We start from the raw sequence: 21,472 nt of genomic DNA on the forward strand, positions 1-21,472 counted from the left end.
CTGGTGATTAACAATTTAAACTAAAATACTATACCATAATAAAACTAATTAAAGGCAAACACAGGAAGATATTAGCTTAAACAACCCTGTTAAGCTAATCTTCTTCCGATGAAGTTGAAGAATCCACATCGTCCATGGTGTTGTCAGGCAGTAAATCCTTTACATGAAATTGACCAATTCGCTTATTAGTCGAATTGTCCTTTAATTCATAAATCAAAGGAGATATTACCCTTGAGACAGTACATGGGACATATTTCTGGCAAAACTTTGCAGAAATGGCATCACCCTTATTGGATTTGACAAAATTGCGCTTTAAGACTCGATCACCAACAAAGAATCGCAGATCTCGTTTCCTCAAATTATAGTGCTGCTGGTTCCTTAGGTAAGAAGTTTTTAACTTCTTCCTAATGTCTGCGAAAATATGAGGTAACGTCTGGAGATCATCTAAGCGATGAAGTTTCTCAGATATTTGAGGAAGATTTTCGGAATTGTCTGAAATTACACCAAAATAATCACCTGATAAAGCCACATTCCTACCAAAATTCAAATATGCTGGAGAGCACTGGGTAACTTCATGGACAGAAGTCCTTATGGCTTGAGCTATGGAATGAATATATTGATCCCAAGCTCTGTGATCAGGGTAAGTATAGGACCTTAGAGCTGTGACAATACTGCGATTTACTCTCTCAGTATGATTTGCTTGTGGATGGTAGGCAGCATTATAAAAGGTCTTTTGAACCTTATATTTAGCTAGAAGATCTTTAAAGGCCTTCGATACAAACTGAGGACCGTTGTCACATGACACAATTTGAGGAACACCATACACCAAAAAGACTTGTTCCTCCAAATATTTTAAAATTGCTGGAGTTGTGGCCTGGCGAAGGGGACAAACTAAAGGAAATTTAGTGAAATAATCCACAACTACCAGGCAATAGGTATTACCCTTGTAACTCCGAGGATAAGGTCCAATGAGATCCATTGAGATCATCTGCCAAGGAAAATTTATGTTCCTGAAGGAACCCATAAGTCCAGCCTGTGGTAGGTTACTTGGTTTACAAGTAGCACAAACCATGCATTTAGAAATGTACCTTTTTATAGACTTCCGCATACCAGGCCAATAATATAATTCGGCAATACGGTGATAAGTCTTATAAAAACCAAAATGACCCGCCGTAACTTCATCATGAAACATATGCAGAATATTTTCCCTATTTGGCGTAGGTACAACTATTTTCCACTCCGACATATTGGATAAGGACTCTATCGGACTTAAGATGTGTTTGTACAGAATATTATTCTCTACCTTAAAATCAGGATATTTTTGTGGGTCTTGAGTAACCCTATCAATCATATTCTGATACCACATATCAGGACTTAAAGAGGACAGATCTAGGACATTAATATCATGGACACGTGAAAGAGCATCTGCGACCACTACCCCGTTTGCCTTTCTATGGACAATCTTATATGAATAGGCAGCCAGTTTGCATATCCATCGAGAAAGCCTCTGTGAAGGGTTTTTCATACTATGAAGCCATACTAAGGAACTATGATCAGTAATTATAGTGAAATTACGACCTTCCAGATAATAACGAAAAGCTTCTAACCCATGGATGATAGCTAAGAGTTCTTTCTCCGTAGTTGAATAGTTTTTCTGGGCCTTGTTCAACTTCTTACTAGTGTACGCTATGGGGTGTTCGGAGCCATCTTTCAACTGAAATAATACGCCTCCAGAAGCTGTATTAGAGCAATCTGTCATTAGATAAAAATGCTCATCAAAATTAGGTGACATCATAACCGGAGCGCTCGTTAAAGCATCTTTAACGCGCCTAAAAGCTTCGTCAGCCTCAGGAGTCCAAGTAATGGTCTGTCCCTTTTTCCTGTTCTTCAAAAGATCAGTAAGAGGTGACAACAAAGTAGAGTAGGACGGTACAAATCGCCGATAATAGCCACACATTCCCAATATCCTACGGACTTGGGTGGTGGTCTTTGGTATAGGAAAATTTTTGATAGCAACTATTTTCTCAGGATCAGTCCTCAGCCCCTGGTTATCCACAACATAACCCAAGAACTTAAGACTAGGGCGACAAAACTGACATTTATCCAGATTGACCGTTAGATTAGCTTCCTTAAGACGTAAAAATAACTTATCTAAAATTTCCATATGAAGGGAAAAATCAGGAGTGACAACCAAAATATCGTCTAAATAATAGAAAACATAGGGCTCTAACGGTGGACCAATGACTAAATCCATCAGACGACACATTGTCTGAGGAGCAGAAACAAGACCGAAAGGCATGGTGACAAACTGGAATAATCCTTTACCACTGACAGCAAAAGCAGTATACTTCTTGCTCTCTTCACTCAGTGGGATCTGTAGGAAGGCCTTAGACAAATCAATAGAAGAGATGTATTTGGCATTCTGAAGTTTGCTCAAAATCACATCTATTCTGGGGATAGGATAAGCATCCCTGTTAGTTGTGATACTGTTTAGTTTTCGACCGTCAAAGCAGATCCTGAAGGATCCATCCTTCTTCTTCGTTAACCAGAGCGGAGAACAGTAGGACGATGTTGAAGGTTCTATGATATTTAAAGCAAGCATCGAATCTACTTCCTTTTCTAAATCTGCCTGCCAGGCTTGAGGTATGGGGTACTGATATAATCTGAAAGGAGTGGGATTTCCCACTTCGATAGTGTGAGAGATTAACGACGTACGACCTAGTTTGTCTTTTGAAGAAAGAGTAGTAAATTTAGAGATCATACTCTCTAATTGCCTTTGTTCAGAGCTTGATAAACTAGCAAAATCGTGAATAGCACTAAGGGTAGATAAATTAAATTCAGATATGGAAAAAGAAAAATCAGAACAACTTAAGGTACTATTGAAAGCATTGAAAAAGTCCATACCTAAAATTATAGAATTCTGCACGGAAGGAATAACATAAAATGTAATTTCCCTACATAAATCTGCCACTGTGATTTTAATTTGGAGTTTGCCCGTAATGGACTGAACTGTACCATCTGCAGTAGATACTTGCAAAGATGAAATGGGCATAATGGGAATACTAGAATTTTTCAATAAATTTAACGAATGTGCCCCTATCAATGAAATATTAGAGCCACTATCTAACAAAGCTAAACACGATTGTCCTAAAATTTGAATAGGAAGATATGGCCTATTATCATTTTGTTTCCTAACTAATAACGAATTAATATCTAGATCTAAAGTATTTGGTTGTCTACAACCGTTATATGGAACTAACCCAGACGTATCATCATCATTAACAAAACTAGAATCTAATATAGATAATGGAACCACATTACTATCACAATTATTATTGTTACGTTGAACACTACCAATCAAAGAAGCGTTTGTAAATGACCATCTGTGATCATTTGAATCAAGCGAATCTAACGTATTATCTATAGAAATAAATTTCTGGTTTAATTTTGTTTTGTGGTGTGTGCTGCTTTCTTGAACGACACCCCTTTCCCTTTTCGTGAAGATGGGTTTGGGTTGCTGGATGTGCTTGGTCCAGCAGTTTCGTTTGACGATGGGGTTTGATTCCCTGATTGGATGTTGGACGGAGAAACGTTCAGGGGACGGACCTCCGACGTGTCGTTTCCCGAACACTTAGAACAGTTTCTTTTAAGGGTGTTCTCTCGGCCACAACCATGGCAGAAAATACGATTTTGAGGAATCCCACAATTGTAAAATGGGTGACCAGGCTGATCACAATTCCAGCAGACAAGAGAACTAACAACCGAAACATTATGTTCATGACCCTTATTTAGCCAAGAACGTTGCCTAAAGGAAGTTGGCTGAGAAGAAGAGTTAGAAGAGGATCGAGATGTGGATGGAGGTTGAGAAGACCAGGATAACGTTTCCTCCAAACGTTTGCATTTTATAGTAAGGTCATCAATGTTCTGAATGTCCATAAGAGCTAATTGTTGATGATAAAAGGGCAATAGACATTTAAGGATGATTTTAATTTTAGCTAAATCTGACAAAGGAGTGTCTAAACGACTACACATACCTAATATAGTATTAATAAACATAGTAACAGATTCCCCAGGTTTCTGCTTATGATTCTTAATTTGATCTAATAAATCATCCTGGAATGAATACGGAAGAAAATCCGACTTCAACTTTTTAATCAGATCAGACCAACAAGAAAAATTACCCCTGTTATTCATAAACCATGTAAAAGCGGTCCCGGTGAACAACTCAGCAGAAGCAGCAAACAAATCCTCTTCAGAAACACCTCTAGATATTCGAAGACATTCAACCCTTTCTAAAAATGACATCACATCAGTGTGCTGTTTTTCACCTGAAAATGAAATACCCCATTTGTGTACTTGAACAGGTTTGGAGTACGTAAAGCTAGGTACATTGACTGAAGCATTAGGAGTAGAGGTAGCAATGGGGTTAACTCTAGAATCAAGTTCACCCTCTAGTGTTAATATTTTAAGAGAAACAGACCTCTTGAACGGTTCCTGTTCTTCAGAAGGACAGTGTAGCAAGTGTACACGGGCAGAAATATGGCCTAGACGAGATGTTAATCGCGCATACTCTGTATCCTTTACAGTTCCCCTAAACTTTTCGATTTTTTTAGACAAGCTGTCCAATGTTTCAGTGATTCCTTTTTGTTGTTCCTCAAAAGGAAGGGATACAGCTGAAATTTGGAGAAAACTTCTATTGCCAGCTTCTTGTTTCAAAGCACCTCTCAAAAGATTGCGTTTTTTATCGACAGTTGTCGACTCCTCTGGCATTATGTCCCGAATCTTTAATTCATAATCCAATTCATCCACCAGAAGATGTTCAGCTTTAAAAGCACACATGATGAGAGCAAAGTTATTGACAAATAGTCCAAAGAACAGAAATATGAAAAATATGAAAATATGAAAGTTTGCACGCAAAATATATATAATATAAACCGAGAAAATATCAGCAACACACCAACAAAATCAAAATAGCCAGCAAAAAAAAAAAATATATATATAATGCAGTATATAATCTAATAAATAAGATCAAATAAATATATAAGATCAAATAAATGGATAAATAATCCAATAAATATTGTATACTCAAGTAAACCTACTACCTAAATACTGGAAGTAAATTTTTTGATTTATATGTAACTTACCACCACTCTAGAAAAAATATATATCTATAATAATAATAATAATAATCAACACTTAGTTGTACCTCCAACTATACCACTATTGACTGAAGAAATAAAATTGTTATATGAATTATATTATTAATAGCAATATTAAATATAAGTTCCCAATAAAAATTCAAAATCTAACCCAGAATGTAAGCTGCACAAACATATACTATAATGAGGTCCCAAAATATAAACAAAAATCAAAACAGCGTTTAAGAATACCTGATATGTATCAGAAATTAAAAATAAAATAAATAAGTAACAATATGTGTATAGGATACCAAACGGAAATAACAAAGAGATTTCAGATAAAAGAGAAGAATTGACCTAAATGAATACTGTCTCAGACCAAAAATAAAGCCACCACGTTGGAAAGCCGATGTAACAACTAGCTGATGATTTTCTGTTGGAGTGAATGAAAAGGGAGTGGTAAACTCCAACAGAAGTAGTAAAAAGAAGAAGGTCTACTTAATGTAGCCAAAGGACAAAAATGTGTGGCTTCTCCGTTGAAGAAGCTGGAGTAACTAAAATACAACTTTGTAGTAGTATTTGTATGGAAGGATGCCAAGACAAAGAATATCGAATTGATACAGGACTAGAGATGAGAAATCATTAACAGATAGATATAACTTGAATGGCTAGCTAAATATGTATGAGAAGGGCCACTTGACACTCAAGGAAGGATTCGGCCAATTTGCACGGCTATTTTTGGCCAGACAATAGATTAAAGGAAGTGACAATGATGGCTCGAAAAGAAGATATGAAGATAATGTTCAGAAAATAGATAGAGTAAATATAATAATATACTGAAAATAGAATGAATTTTTGGGCGCCAGAAGAAGGATAACTAGGTTAACGCTCTTCCAGGTATTCTACGCTGCTATAGAGTATGTTAAGTTTGTAGTACAAGTATGTGAAAAGTTATTAAAGATTATTAAATTATAAAATATACTACTAAAAATAAAGGAGTAATAAGAAAAAAAAATCACAATAAATGTATATTTATTGAATGTAACTACTAGATCTTTTTAACAATCTCTGAGTTAGGACAAGTAACTAGTGTGTAACTCTAACATGACAGGAAAAAGTGATACTAGTGAAAGTCAATTACAAAATCATCATACAACTATGATCTAAGAATACTCTTTATAAGGTTAGAAAAACTGACTACGGGTACCTCTAATACAGGAAGTACAACTTACAACTAGGTTAGTAGAACCCTCACCAAATAATAATTGTACGTTTATAATACGTACACCTTAATTAAATACTACCTGATACTATATATAACATATAAATACCTCACTGTGAGTGGGACAGGCACAAGCCTTATTGAATAAATAAACCTACGAGTGGATACACAGATCCTTTTCCTAACTCGTGGTTTATAATAGTAATAATAACAAGTGAAACCAAAAACTAATCTGAGGGATTAGAATCCAGAAGTTCATATGAATTTAATAAATTAAAGTTAAAGTTAAATAAAGTTAATAAGTTAAAGTTAAGTAAAGTTAATAAGTTCAAGTTAAATAAAGTTAATAATTACAATTTTTGACTAATATGTGAAGTTAATTTTTAAAAATTTAATTAAACATATACTAAAATAATGGAATGAGTTTAAATAATTATACAAAAGTGGAACACAGCCTAAAAATAATCAAGATAAGAGTACCGACTACTATTATCAGGGAAAATATCTGAGCTCAGAAATTTATACCTTTATAGATTGCAGAGTGTTGGGGAACGCTATCAATTAAATATTATGTTGTAAAGAAAAAAAAACCTATAAAAAATATAAAGCAGGAAAAATGTGTGTGCAATTGAACTATAAAAAAAAATGTACTAAATATCACAAAACCAGTCTGTCTTTAATAAGAGCACAGTAAATGTTCCCAAACAAACCACTCTTTCCTAATCTTGAAGTTGATGTAATGAGCACCCAAGGGTGCTAACTCTCGCTAGCAGCTGTCCTGCTGGAGGTACAGGAGAGGAAGACTGGTAGAAAGCAGCTGAAGGTACTCAAAACTGTTGGAAAGCAGCTGGAGGTACTCAAAAAAAAGAAAATGTGGAAATAATCCAGGCTGGTCGCCTATTGATTGTTTCTCTCTGTGTGGTCTGGCCTTGGTGTTGTTGTAGGGTGGCTTTAAGATTTCATGGTAGGTGCTAAAAAAACACAGTGTGGTGTTACTGCCAATCTACCAATGTCAAAAAAAAGAAGCAAGAGATACGAGGAGGTGTTTTTATTCCTATGGGAATAAGAAGAAATAGGTCATTAAGTCCAAAAACTTGAATGACTAGACAGCTTGACCTTTTATCAGGTTGCTATCAGATGACCTTGGTCAAATAACACAAGTAATTTCCAATTGAAATACAAAATATAATTACTGTGAAAGAATATTTTATTATAATATATACACCGGTATATAGATATATTATACAAGGATAAAATATAGTAAGACTAAGCGATGGATACTTATTTGATCATCGTTCAAAAGATAGGAGTTCTGTAGACTTGAAAGGAATATAAAAAATGGAGTTTAAATTAGCTCTATTTTCCAACTGGAAGCACAAATTAACAACGAATATTGAATTATCTCTAGATGAGTTTGATCCATGAAAATAAAACATAAAAACCATGAAAATAGACTATGTGAAACTTAGTTAGCAAATGTCAAGGACTTCCAAAATGGCTGAATAAAATACTTAATAAAATGTGTATTTACCGGGGTAGAACTCATTGGATATAGTATGCTCTAAAATTCTTCAAATCCACTGCTGCTGGATAACTTCACTATACTTTTATTGTAATATTTAATCAATTTGGAACTGAGAATTAGAGGTGAATAATTGAGTCTAATGACCCCGCACACTACGATTCAGACCGAACACTCGAGAAACAATGGCAATCCAAGGCTCACGTTCACAGCTGAATCCTTCGTACCCCTCTACTAAGCATTGGCTGTCAAAGTGGGGAAACCAATGTTGCCACGTTTTAAATGTGACGTCATCAAGCATTTAAAAATTCTGAGATGGGTTTAAGTTCTATTTGAATAAACATTGAAAGAAAATAATTCTGAAAATAATTAAATAATATTTTGGATAGTTAAATAATATCTTCCCATCAATAATCGATTCTATAAGGGGCGGAACGTCACAATATCCTATTCTTGCTCTCATTGACTGGCATATCTGGCTTGCATTTTTATTATATAAAGATAATATTCCAAAAACGCAAGACAATAAATAACTGTGATTGGCACTTGGGAAGTGCCGACAGAAGTGACTACTTCTTATAGCTCGTTATTGCTGTATGTTGATTAATAAATTTTATGTATGCTTATTAGTGAATTGTTCATATTTATTTATAATAACGCCACACATTTAAGTTCTTCAAAATTTTAGTTTTTTTCTTTAAAAAGTTTTGATTTCAAAAAAAAATTATTTCAGTAATTTTCAAAATGTGTTAAATAATATAATATAGAATTTATCCATTATTTACATTTTCATTATTATCAATTATTTATATTTAATTACAGTGGAACCCCGATAAGTCGGCCCCCGATAACCCGGAACTCCGGCTAACCCGGACCGATTTTTATCAGACAAACATTTCAACAATAAAAATGTATTGCTGTTACAAAATCTCGTGAACCTAATTCATTCATTTGGTGACGTCAATATACGAACGAAACGATTGATAAATCCGACATTACTGAAAATATCAGGGTGCAGATGGGACCCTTTCGCGCAATTCGCAGCAAATAAAATAGTCGTATGTTTTTGGCTTCATTTTATTTCGGTTATACATACGCATTTTCAAGGTTCACGAGGTTTTGTACCAACTCTATGTAATATAATATTTGAGAGATAATGGAACCGGATTGAACTACATATACCATAGTAAAAATGACTCATGGTCACCACATTCATTGTCGTGTTATCGAAAACAACAGGCACCTGTATTATCCTGTATTTATTTGAAACTGTCTTAGCATTGTTTAGAAAAGACTATTAAAATTCTTTTTTTAACAATGGTCTTAGTCATCACTGTTATTAAATAACATAACATCAGAGACGGTATTGTGTGTAGTAAAGTCGTATTATTGTTCGCTTCCGTTTTGTAGTCGTTCGTAAATTTATTCAGATTTTGTGTTTGCGTGTCTTTTGTCTATAAGGGAAACAAAACGTAAAAATGTTGTAGTGACAATGGAAAAGAAACTAGAAGCATTAAGTAGAATTGATAAAGGTGAATTTTGCAGCATTATATTATGGTGTCGGTACATCTACAGTATCGGATTGGAAGAAAAATAGAACTAAAATCGAAGAATTTTTTTTCAAAATGATAACAAAAGACAGTTTGGACAATCGGTGCAAAGCTAATAAAGCTAAGAATGAGACTTTTGACGACGCTTTGTATGTGGTGTTTTGTGTGGAATGCGAACGTGGTTTACCAGTGTCTGTGTGACAATTATAACGGAGTTTATCTGTAAGCATACCATATTTTATTAATTTTTACCATTTTCTCCGGCTAACCCGGATTTTCGATAACCCGGATCGGCCGCGGTCCCAATTAATCCGAGTTAACGGGGTTCCACTGTACTTAATTTTGATTATTTTGATTATTATTACCTTATAAAAATAAAACTAGATACCTAGATACTGTTTTGTGATGAATAAAAAAGATTAGATTATTTTATTTTAGTCTATTTTATTTATTATCATTATTATCTTGGGTAGCGATTATTGGAATTAATTTAAAATATTCGTTTTAAAAATTACACGCTATCTAATCTACTAAAACGCTAAGACGACACGTCAAGAGAAAACGCACTTTGTCCGGCACGATAACTCCGGGACAATATCCTATATGTAAATAATAAATGACGTTTAAATTCTCCCATTTCTACAGCATTTCAATTTTCTTAGAGATGCAAATTTTCAATTAGTACTCTGTTCAAAATTTCCTTCCAAAAGCAACTATCTTTACAGATAATGGACTGATGATGTTTTATAAACACAAAACGAAACGTTTTCGCTAATATATGGAATAGTATACCAATTTAGCTTTTCTTTTCTTCTCACTTTTTGACTGAAATCTTCAAGTTTCACAGTGTGAAAGGGATTCTTTTTCCTTTGAGTGAAAGGAAATATTTTGACGGAGCTGTTAAAACATAACGAATAGAATAAGTGAGATTGGAAACAAGTATGTCCATAAATAAATCAAAAACAAAAATTATGATTAGTGAGTTAATAATTTTACTTTAATTTTTAATAGTTATTTATGATATAAGTGTTAAAAGTACACGTTTAAGGCACGCATGTGAAAGATAGCGAGTTCTGCAATTCACATGAGTGCCTTAAAAATGTACTTTTTAACACGCATATCATACAATATTTTTTCTACAAACGTAATTACAGGACAATATCTACAAAAACTTTTACTTGAACTTGACTGACATTCCATTTTTATATTTTTTTGACATTACATCAAAATTGCCTATACGGTCAATACGAATTCCAGTGCCATAAAAATTTTAAAGCACTAGTAGCCCAGTAAATGAACGGGAAATTCGGCGATACCGTGTAATTTTCAGGGGCAACTCCGAATTGCATGAAAATTTGGATTTAGGTTCTACTTACCCTCCACTTCAAAGTTGAAATTGTGCCGTTGGTTGCTTTTACTGGGGGATGACAGTCACCCCTTCTCGGGGGTGAAAAAACATACGTTCAAGATAAGACCGGTAATGGATAAATTGACTGATTTTAAGCAACTTTTGTTCTATAGAGAGTTTTTTACGTAAGTCAATACTTTTCGAGTTATTTGCTATTTAAAATGTTGCTTTTTCGACAAAAAAACTATGCTTTCACACGGTTCTTCGCAAATAACTCAAAAAGTAAATATTTTATCGAAAAAAATATCCTTAGCAAAAGTGTAGCTTATAAAAAACCCAAAAAAATGGTGTATCAGTAAAGTCTATCAATTAAACAAAAACAAAGTTGTAGCTCATGAAAAATACTTTCTTATTCGTCTAATTCCAAATCGAATATTTCAAGATGAAATCACCGAAAAATTGAGCACTTTTTTGGAAAAACCCATTTAAACTTTTTTAAAGTGTTTATAAAAAGCTTTGTTTTAATTGTTAACAAAAGTTTTAGCTTTAAAAATAAGCGAGTTACGCTCAAAATAAAGTTGGCCCTCTTTTTTTTTGTAAAAAATCATGAAAATCTCGCCGTGTTTAGCTCCCCAAATGAAATTAATCGCTACCGCTTTACAAACAATTTACTTACCTATCTATTTTTTATATGATCTGTCAGTCTCACCGGTTTAAAGTGTTTATTTTTGAAAGGGTTATAATTGAGAAAGCTTGAATGGGTCACTAATCACGAGTGTATGCAAATTTTGAACAGCCATATCTTAACCAAATTTTGTCTTACGGAGAAACAAAATGAAACTAGCATATTTATAATAGCAAAACCTACACTTTTTTACTCTTTAAGATTTTTCGTATCACTAATACTTTTTAAGTTATTTTGAAAAAATGAAATTTTTCAAAAATTTTTAGAAATTTTTTTTTTACTATAAAACCAAATGTTTTCAAGAATAAGCACTTCAAACCAATCAAATTTACAGATCGTATAAACAATACACATACAGTTAAAATAGATGGTAAAGCCAAACGATTAATTTCATTTAGGGTGCTAAATAGTGCGAGGTTTTCACGATTTTTTTTACCAAAAAAAAGGGGCCAACTTTTTTTTTCAGTGTAACTCGTTCATTTTTGATGCTGTAAACTTTTGTAAAAAACAAATAATAAGCTTTTTTTCGATACTTTAAAAATGTTAATAAGGTTTTCCCGAAAAACGCTTCTTTCTTCGGTGATTTCGCATTGAATTATTCGATTTGGAATTAGACGAATAAGAACGTATTTTTCATGAGCTACAACTTTGCTTCTACTCAATTTGTAGACTTTACTGGTACACCATTTTTTTTTTCGTTTTTTTATAGGCTACACTTTTGCTAAAAATATTTTTTTCAATAAAATATTTACTTTTTGAGTTATTTGGGAAAACGGTCTGAAAACGTGTTTTTTTTTTGTCAAAAAATCAACATTTTAAATCGCGAATAACTCGAAAAGTATTGACTTACGTAACAAACTTTATAGAACAAAAGTTGCTTAAAATAAGTCAATTTATCCATTTCCGGCCTTATTTTAAACACGCGTTTTTCACCCCCGAGAAGGGGTAAATGTCACCCCCCAAGTAAAAGCAACCAACGGCACAAATTCAACTTTGAAGTGGAGGGTAAGTAGAACCTACATCCAAATTTTTATGCAATTCGAAGTTGCCCCTGGAAATTACACTCCAAAACGGTGATTCATTGGGCTATAGTGCCTTAAAGTAGCATTTTTAACGCTCGTATGGAGTGCTAAAATTTGCATTTTTAACACGGTTGTAGAAAAATATATTTTTATTTAAAATCTAAATTACAAATTAAAAAAACACAGTTTCCTATTGCCTCAGACAAAAAATATTCAGCTACTACCTTGTCATATTTTGACGTTTGTTTGTGTCAGTCGAAACGAAAAAAAGCTAACGTCTAAAGGTGGGAAGCTATTGTAAGTGGTCATGTTTTATAGTTTTATACCGATAATTTCCTACCTTTACTAATTACATTTTTTTTATTTCACAACGCATTATGTTGTCAGTCTTTTGCGTTATTTTGCCGGGTATTAGTGCGGTCATCGCAGTATATTATGATACACACTATATTTGCTTCTTGATCTCTTAGCTATATCAAACTAATTTCGAAAAAGACATTATAATATAATAAGAAAAATTCTACATAAAATCTTGGAATACTCACCACGTACACGGCTATAAAAAGTAATACCACCTTCATTCTGGCTGACACCCTCCTCAAAATCAAGTTAACGATGTCTGGTAATAAAATCGGTCGGTCGGTATGTATGGATGTGTGTGAATTTAATAATAGTTTTACGGCACCTCCAAATGGTTTGTCTCTAATTTTCTGAGTTACTTTTACAGGGTCGAATAACTTAATTTTTCCCAGACAAAATTACTGCCGTTTTATATTAACAACATCTACAAACAAGATGTAAAGAATTTTTTAAAATACAGGGGGCTAAATGTCATAAATTCATCAAGACTTGGTGAAAAAAATGATAAAAAATTAAATTGAAAAAGAGATGACAGTTATAAAAGAAAATAATGGATTTCGTGCAGGCAGATTTTGTATGGACAGATTTTTTTTTATTAAACAGTTTATTGAGAAAGCATTAGCTTACAACCTTTTAACTGAGGTATTTGCTATAGATCTGACAAAAGCATACCTATTTCAAGGCTCTGGGTCGCAATGGAAACACAAAGAATAAGCAAAAAGATATAAAAGCAGTACAATAGAGATTGTACACGATACATTTCGCTGACGAATAACCCATTCTAGATGAAAATAAGAGTGATATAGAGTATATGCTTAGAAAACTTTAATAGGAGTACACTAAAAGGGGTATCACGAATACACGAAGAAATTAAAATGTTCCAGACCAGAGGGCACAAGAAGTAGAAGACGACCACAAAGAAGAGGGTTGATAAGGTGGAAGAGAACCTAAAGATTCTAAGGGTCAAAAGATGGAGGGATGTTGTCAGGAATCGACATGAGTGGCGAAAACAAGATAGACCGAGACAGTCCTGGAGAGAAGGTGTCGAAGATGCAATGATCGCCAAAGATTTAAAAACTGAAGACCGTTTCGACAGAAAACGATGAAAATTAGGATGCGAGAAACAGCTGCAGCTGTAGAAGGATAGCCCATTAAAGATATGGATTCTATCGAATAAGCAACCGTGTAGCTTGCACTAGTCAGTGAATGAAAACACGGTTGTATATTAACTACCAATATACGAAGAGATATTCTCTTTAGTTCGTCTTTCGAGCCAGTTCTGCCTGAAGAGGTAAAAAGAGCGAAACACTTATCACAGAATGGCGGGTTAGGCGAGGTGTGAATAGTCCTTTTCGTATATTATTTACATATTTAAATATATATATAAAACATTTACTATAGAATTTTGAAGATAAAGGCTAAAAAATATGTGACAATCTGTATACATAAACTATAACGACCAAAAAATAAAGTGTCAGTGGTCCGACCAGTATGTAAACATACTTACTATACAGGGTGTCCCGGAAAATAGTGCGTTTTTTTAAGGTATGGAGAGAATACACAATTTGGAACAAAAAAGTCCTATACCATTTTCTTCTAAAGTTAACCGTTTCCAAAAAAAAGTTAACATTGTTTTCCATATACCTGTATTTTAATGTTTGGAAATTTTAATAAACTGGCAACATCGTACGCACTACGGAATAATAACATAATAAGAACTCGTTTGTGATTGTGATTAACCGTATTTAAAATAATCCAACCTAATAGTAGCTAAGGTAATACTTATGTATTTACTATTTGTTTACTAAAATTATTTTCTTTTGAAATGTATTGAAATACCTATTGCATAATTTTAAACGAATTACACATCTTTTAACATAAAAACACATCTTTTAACTGAACTAGTATTATGTATTTAGTAAGGTTTAAATGGGTTGAATGCTGAGTATTGCTGAGGGCTTTAACTGAATTACATAGTTTTAATAGTTTACAGTGGAACTTAAATACACCAGATAATGTCTCAGTAATTTGTTTACTTGTGAACTGAAATAACTAAGTTGTACTTACTTGAAAATAATTATTATACCGAATAGATGTTTCAAGTAACCTTTCACAAACACCATTCATAGGTAATAACATAATACACTCACTATTCGAAAACATTTTCGGCATTGACACTAAACAGATTTTCTTTAAAACTATCTGTTTACTATCTATCTTCTATCTATTTATTTACATGGGACTGTCTATGCTTAAATTTGCGTACCGCACATAGTTGTCAGATTTAAATTTGCCTACCAAAATACATTTTAATTTTTTGGTCAAACGGTTGCATTTAGAAAAAAATGTTATAAGAGTTTTTTGTTCTACATGGTGCCTTCTACCTATACCTTTAAGGAACGCACTATTTTCCGGAACACCCTGTATACATGCCCAGACCTACATTACATTGTTCTGTGTTACTTACCTTAAAGCTTCACGTAAACACCTACTTTATAATAAATGGGAATAAAGATATAATTCCCACACTACAAGGAATTGTCAATTTTTATATTAAGGCAAATATTTTTACTTATTATAATAACAAAATCGGGCGGCGCTTTTAAATCTTCGTACATAGAAACAGCGACTCAGGATACAGACATCCAAGTTTGACCGTTTGAATGCCACAAATAATTTTGTTTTTATGGAATTTTACAAAATAACTAGTATTGTCTGGTGGATGTTGACAACAAACTTGTTTATCTATGAATTTGTGCCGGAATTGACTTGGAAAGCATATACAGTAAGGTCTCGTTTTATGCGGTGGATACGTTCTACAGAAAAGCGCATGTTAAAAATCGCATAAAAAAATACTTTACTTTCATTGAAAAAGTAGGGAGGGATACGTTCCGTAAAATTTCTAAAATCACATAAAATGGTGGACGTTTGTCCGCCAAAAATTATATGTCTTTGATATTTTTTGTCTCCATTGGGCCAAATAAAATCTTAAAGAAGAAATTAAATACGCAGACTAACGATATTGAGATTGCAAAAAAATCTTCTAATGGAACATAAAACTTTACGACACTTAATTAAATGTTTCAATCCAGAAATCACAATATGCTGTTTATTATACTGCAAATTGAAATCAGCAACATTAAATGGCCGGTTTCACCAACGACAAATAGTAGTTTATTCTACGATTAAAGTTATTCGACCATTAAACTGACATTTCCCCATTTTACTAACGTCAAATAAGACTTATTTTATTTATTTACCAAATAAATACTTACTATTCGAATAAATTGTCAAGTTAATTCACTGTAAATATTTATAAAAAAGTAAATTCGCCAGTTTAAGTTTAATTTATCAAAACTATGTTGAAACAAAATATAATTATAAACGTCTAATAACTTTTATTCGACGAATAACTATTCATTCATTTATTTGTTGTTGGTGAAACGGGACCTTAAACTCTTAAATACTTAAACATTTAAATTTAATTTCAAAACAACTACAGGTTATACCTTTCGATGCGAAACTCAGATTGATGTAATAGCTACATGCTACGACAGTATGTCACAAGGGGAATACCCGAATTGCAAACCCTCAGATTACTGACATATGGATGGGAATAGTTAATATTAATCCCTACTTATTGTTAATAATAGAATTTTTTTGATGAAATATCAACCGCACAACTTCAAAATCGCATTAAAATAATCCGCATAAGAAGAGACCTTAGTGTAATTCAATTGTATTTTGCGTGTAAGGTGTTCGTTAATGGGTGTGCATTTAAACTCACATTTTTTGCAGTCGCTTGTATGTATTGTTTATTCATTATTTACTTTTCTGACATAAAGGCGAGTTTATACTTGCACGTCTACACCTGGCACCTGTAGCCACTCCAACCGTGTTTGCACGCCACTGAAGGTATACATTAAAATTTAACAAACAATTGTTTTTATCTAATTTATAAACAGTTTAAAAGTTGCTTCTTCTTCTTCTTCTTTAAGTGCCATCTCCGTTACAGAGGTGGGCAATCATCATAACTGTTTTAAATTTTTGGGGCAGTAGTTCTAAATAGTTGCTTTCAGCTGCATTCAAACAATTCTGTCAGGTTCTTCAGCTATGAAATTCGTTTTCTTCCGATACTTCCTCTGACATCTATCTTTCCTTGGATTATTAGGTTGCTTCTGTCCGAAGGTTATTAGTGACATGACTTAAAACTTTTATCTATCTATAGGCGAGGTTCATACAGCCTCTACTGCTTCTCGCATTTCGATCGCCATCGTTTTCTGTCCATCCATTCGTGTTCTTTGATGGCTCTATTTCTCATTATGTGTCTTACATTGTCTTTCCATGCAGCTGAAGGCCTTCCCTTCTTCTTATTCTTTGTTGTGGTATGTAAAGCTTTATTTGCTCATCTATCTATATTCATTCATTCCTCGTGACCAAACCACATTAATTGTCTCGTTTCAATTCTATCTACTTCCAACTTTTTAAGTGCATAAAATGCATACAAAAGTGCAGGTTTTGTTACACTTTGTTATAAGGTTATCGGCACTAAATTGATACAAACAAAAGACTTGAAGGTTTTTCGAGTCGCCAAATACGAATGTGCCATCAGAAGCTACCTTCGGAGTACCTGGTGCCAAGTGTAACGGCTAAGGCACGTCATCTTCTGGAGTTTCGAGAATTTTCGAGATTAAATTGATGCAACTAGGTTACTAGAGCGGGTTTTGGGGTTGCTGAAAACGAATACGCCATCAGAACCAATACCTGGAGCAATTAGTGTCTAGGCTCACGTCATCTTCTGGAGTTTCGAGCGATTTCGGCCCTAAATTATTGCAAATAAGTTAGGCGAGGAGTTTTAGGAGTTGCTGAACACGAATACGCCATCAGAACTGACCCGTGGAGCACCTGGTGCCCACGGTAACTGCTAAGACACGTCATCTTCAGCAGTTTAGAAGGTGATTTATGGCCTTAAATTCATATAAATAGATTATTATGAGGTTTTTGGAGTCGCTGAATACAAATACGCCATGAGAACCGACACCCCGGATCACCTGGTGCCCAATGTCGCTACTAAGGAATATTATCTTCGGGAGTAGGCTTTTTGGACATCAGTTACACCGGGAGTCAGATCTAATGATATTACAGCGACCCCAAAACCCACGAGTGATCAATTTGGTACCGAAAACTTCAGATGACGTGCCTTAGCAGTGAAACTGGACACCAGATGCTCCGGTGGTCGGTTCTAATGGCGCATTCGTCTTCAGCTACCACAAAAAACCCCCTAGTACCAATCTGGCCCTTAATACACTTATTTTGACATGTTTGTGCAATTCTGGATGCATTTTATGGACTTTAATTTTATTTCCACCCATTTTTCCATAGCAGACTTTTTCCTGGCGTCATCCTGAACACAACGCAAAAATAAGCAAGTCTCTAAGTACTGTGTTAAAAAATCAATATATTTTGTACTAAATGTCCTGGTCTATAATTACCTGGTAACTATTCTTTCATGTTTACTTTGTTTTCCTTCTCTCATAAACCAGTTTGTTGATGGAAATGAAATGCTTATGGTTTTTGAATATTAAGTTATGAAACCACCCTGTAAAAGCTGCACTTAACACAACTACTTTTAATGATCGGTAAATTGGATTTTGTACATAACTCGTTAAATTTTATCACAGAAATCATACAAAGCGGTAAATTATATATAATTTACGTCAAAACATCCGCGTAACGCCTCCACCGCAAATTGAAATTTATTTTCATTTCCGAAACTATCCCCAATATGGTTTAATTATGAAACGGTTGTGTCCGGTTTTCTATGCGAAAATAGAAGAAAAGAAAATTAATTAAATCGCGTCGATTCGTCAAATGCTGTCCCTTCGTGGTTCAATGTCGAATCAATTATTAATCCGCCATAGAAATTTGCTACATTTGTTTATCTTTGTTATGTGTGTGTGGAGAGAGAGATTGCATTAGACAAAGAATCTTTAATCTTTTTTTGTAGAATTTTGTAATAAAGATGTTTAAATTTTTTATCTTAGAATCATTTATAAATTTATTAATAGCAAGCTGAAAATTTGTTAATAGCTTAACAGTGTCTAGTCGGGCAAACTTTGATGTAAACAGGGGAAGTTTTTATTGTGGAACATGTTACAGGTTTCGAACGTCAGGCTACGATAACGTCCCATGCATTTTGTCCGACATAACTTCCAATTGATTTGTTACCCTTTCATTAAACTCTCATGCAAAAATTATACTGCTATTTACCACCAACATAATTCCTATCATTTAACATACTCTACTTGTTGGACTTATTAAAATGCCCAATATACATATTTGTCGGATAAACATTTTTTCGTATATTATAATTATAAAGTTTGATATTCAATAAACTAAAAAACAACGCGCTAGTTTTCACAATCATAAACTTGTCAGGATGATACGTTCCATAATTAAAGTCGCCTTCCATAGTTAAAACTTCCCCTGTTCCAGTGGTTGCATACATCAAAGTTTGTCCGACTAGACACTGTTAAGCTATTAACAAATTTTCAGCTTGCTATTAATAAACTTCTTTTTGGTACACGGGATCCAGGCCCAAAACGCGTTCACCGCAAACTGAAATTTATTTTCATTTCCGAAACTATCCCCAATATGGTTTAATTATGAAACGTTTGTGGCCGGTTTTCTATGCGAAAACAGAAGAAGAAAAATTAATTAGATCGCGTCGATTCGTCAAATACTGTATGCTTGAAGTAAACTGAATTCTTACTGACGATAGCGTCACTTATGTAGTTGATCTTGATGCTGCTGCTGCTTGCCCTGCGCGAACTGTGGCTCTTGTTATTGGTCCAGTGTAGGTTGCAGTCGCCGGAGGGATGATACGCGTCGATGTTGCGGCATGATTTATTTTGGTCTTTTTCTTCAGTACCGTTTTACATGTTGTAGGAAACCGTTGCACATCATCTCTTTGGTTTAAGCCGTTGGTATTTCTTTCAATTTCTATCGATTCTCTGATTTCCTGTTTTCTTTTTATTTCGATGTTAGCTAACATCGTTGTCTGGTTCAGGTTTATTGTATTTCCTGTATTTGCGACATGTTGAGCCAGGGGTGACGTGGTTTCTCCCCTTTTGATAGCATTTCGGTGTTCTTCTCGTCTTACATGGATTCTTTGGTTGGTCTGTCCAATGTACGACTTTCCACAATCCCCACACGGAATCTCGTATACACCTTGACTTTCTAACGATATTTTGGTTTTTGGTGTTGTTAAAATAGTTGAGATCTTTCTGTCCGTATTAAATATCGTTTCTATGTTGTGTTTTCTCAGCACTCTCCCTATTTTCTCTGTCGTACCCTTCACATATGGCAGATTGGTTTTGCCGATCGGTTTATCGTCTTCTGTAGGGCCCACAACTCTTCTTCGAGCATTTTGAGCTTTTTCGATGGTATATGTTGAGAAGCCGTTTTTCTTAACGCTGTTTTCACGTTATGCATTTCTTCATTTTGATGTTCTTGGTCTGTCAGTCTTTCGGATATTGTAATCAAGGTTTTGATGACTAAATGCAATTGTGCAGGATGGTGGTGTGAAGCAGCATTTAGATATCTGTCGGTACGTGTCGGTTTCCGATACACTATATGGCCTATGTGTCCTTTATTATTAACACATCTACGAATGGTATTTGATCGTTTTCTTCCAGTTCCATGGTAAACTGAATTTTATGGTGGATATTGTTGATGTGTTCTAAAAAAACCTTTTTCTTCTCCGTGGGTCCAGATAATAAAAGTATCATCCACGTATCTAAGCCAAAGTTTGGGTTTGTATTCAGCTGTTTCTATTGCCCGCTGTTCTATTTCCTTCATAAACAAGTTCGCTGTTACTGGTGACAGTGGGGAACCCATCGGTGCTCCCTCAACTTGTTTATATCTTTGTTCCTTATAGATAGTCCGGAAAGCCACTGCGCATCCGCTAGGAAAAATATTCTAATTCGGATTTTTGGCACAATCTTACTGAAAAAGGATCCCTTTTAACAAATTTGCATGTTGCCAGGACCAAAAGTTGGTCAAAAATTTTTTAAACGTTTTTTTTTTGTTTTTTCCTAAAATATTTTTTTTTTGCATGGAACAAAATTTTTTTTAGGTTTCTTGGATCATTCCAAACAGAAAAAGTCTGTAGTGACTTTTCTCTAAAGTTGATAGTTTTTGACATATAAGCGATTAAAAATTGAAAAATTGCGAAATCGGCCATTTTTAACCCTCAAAAACTATGTAAAAAACTGAAAATTTGAATATTGCCCAGGTAGACAGATATCCTTTAAACATCGATTGATGAAATCCCGAAGAGTTTTTGCAATACAGTATTCAAAACTCCTTTGTTTTTTAATTGCTAATCAAGCATGCGCGACACTATTTTCCACCGTTGCATGTGTATGCATTATGGTGGAAAAAGTACTTTAAGGAAAAATCCCGAAACAGGTCGATTTTTATTTTTAAGTTATGATATTGTGACATATATGGTATACTAGTGACGTCATCCATCTGGGCGTGATGACGTAATCGATGATTTTTTAAAATGAGAATAGGGTCGTATGCTAGCTCATTTGAAAGGTTCTTCAATTCTCTATTCAG

The 21,472-nt window shown here is 34.1% G+C and overlaps 2 protein-coding genes across 2 annotated transcripts in view; one reads left to right on the forward strand and one right to left on the reverse strand.

The window, feature by feature from the left end:
• The window catches only part of LOC114328012 (disintegrin and metalloproteinase domain-containing protein 10-like), a gene marked incomplete in the record, with an annotated part of 957,890 nt that overhangs the window by 690,985 nt on the left and 245,433 nt on the right, over positions 1-21,472 (forward strand).
• LOC126885516 (uncharacterized) lies at positions 3,050-8,322 on the reverse strand. Its single transcript, XM_050652326.1, has 2 exons — positions 7,892-8,322; positions 3,050-7,331 (listed from the first exon to the last, which is right to left on the reverse strand). Exon 2 carries the CDS (start codon positions 4,837-4,839, stop codon positions 3,442-3,444), a length of 1,398 nt encoding a protein of 465 aa, XP_050508283.1. The 5' UTR covers positions 4,840-7,331; positions 7,892-8,322; the 3' UTR covers positions 3,050-3,441.

The sequence above is a fragment of the Diabrotica virgifera genome, chromosome 1, assembly GCF_917563875.1.
Source record: "Diabrotica virgifera virgifera chromosome 1, PGI_DIABVI_V3a".
NCBI classification, from domain to species: domain Eukaryota; kingdom Metazoa; phylum Arthropoda; class Insecta; order Coleoptera; family Chrysomelidae; genus Diabrotica; species Diabrotica virgifera.

Bases quoted from the DNA above. Each gene is read 5' to 3' on its own strand.
- LOC126885516 (XM_050652326.1), bottom strand. From the start codon at position 4,839: ATGTGTGCTTTTAAAGCTGAACATCTTCTGGTGGATGAATTGGATTAT.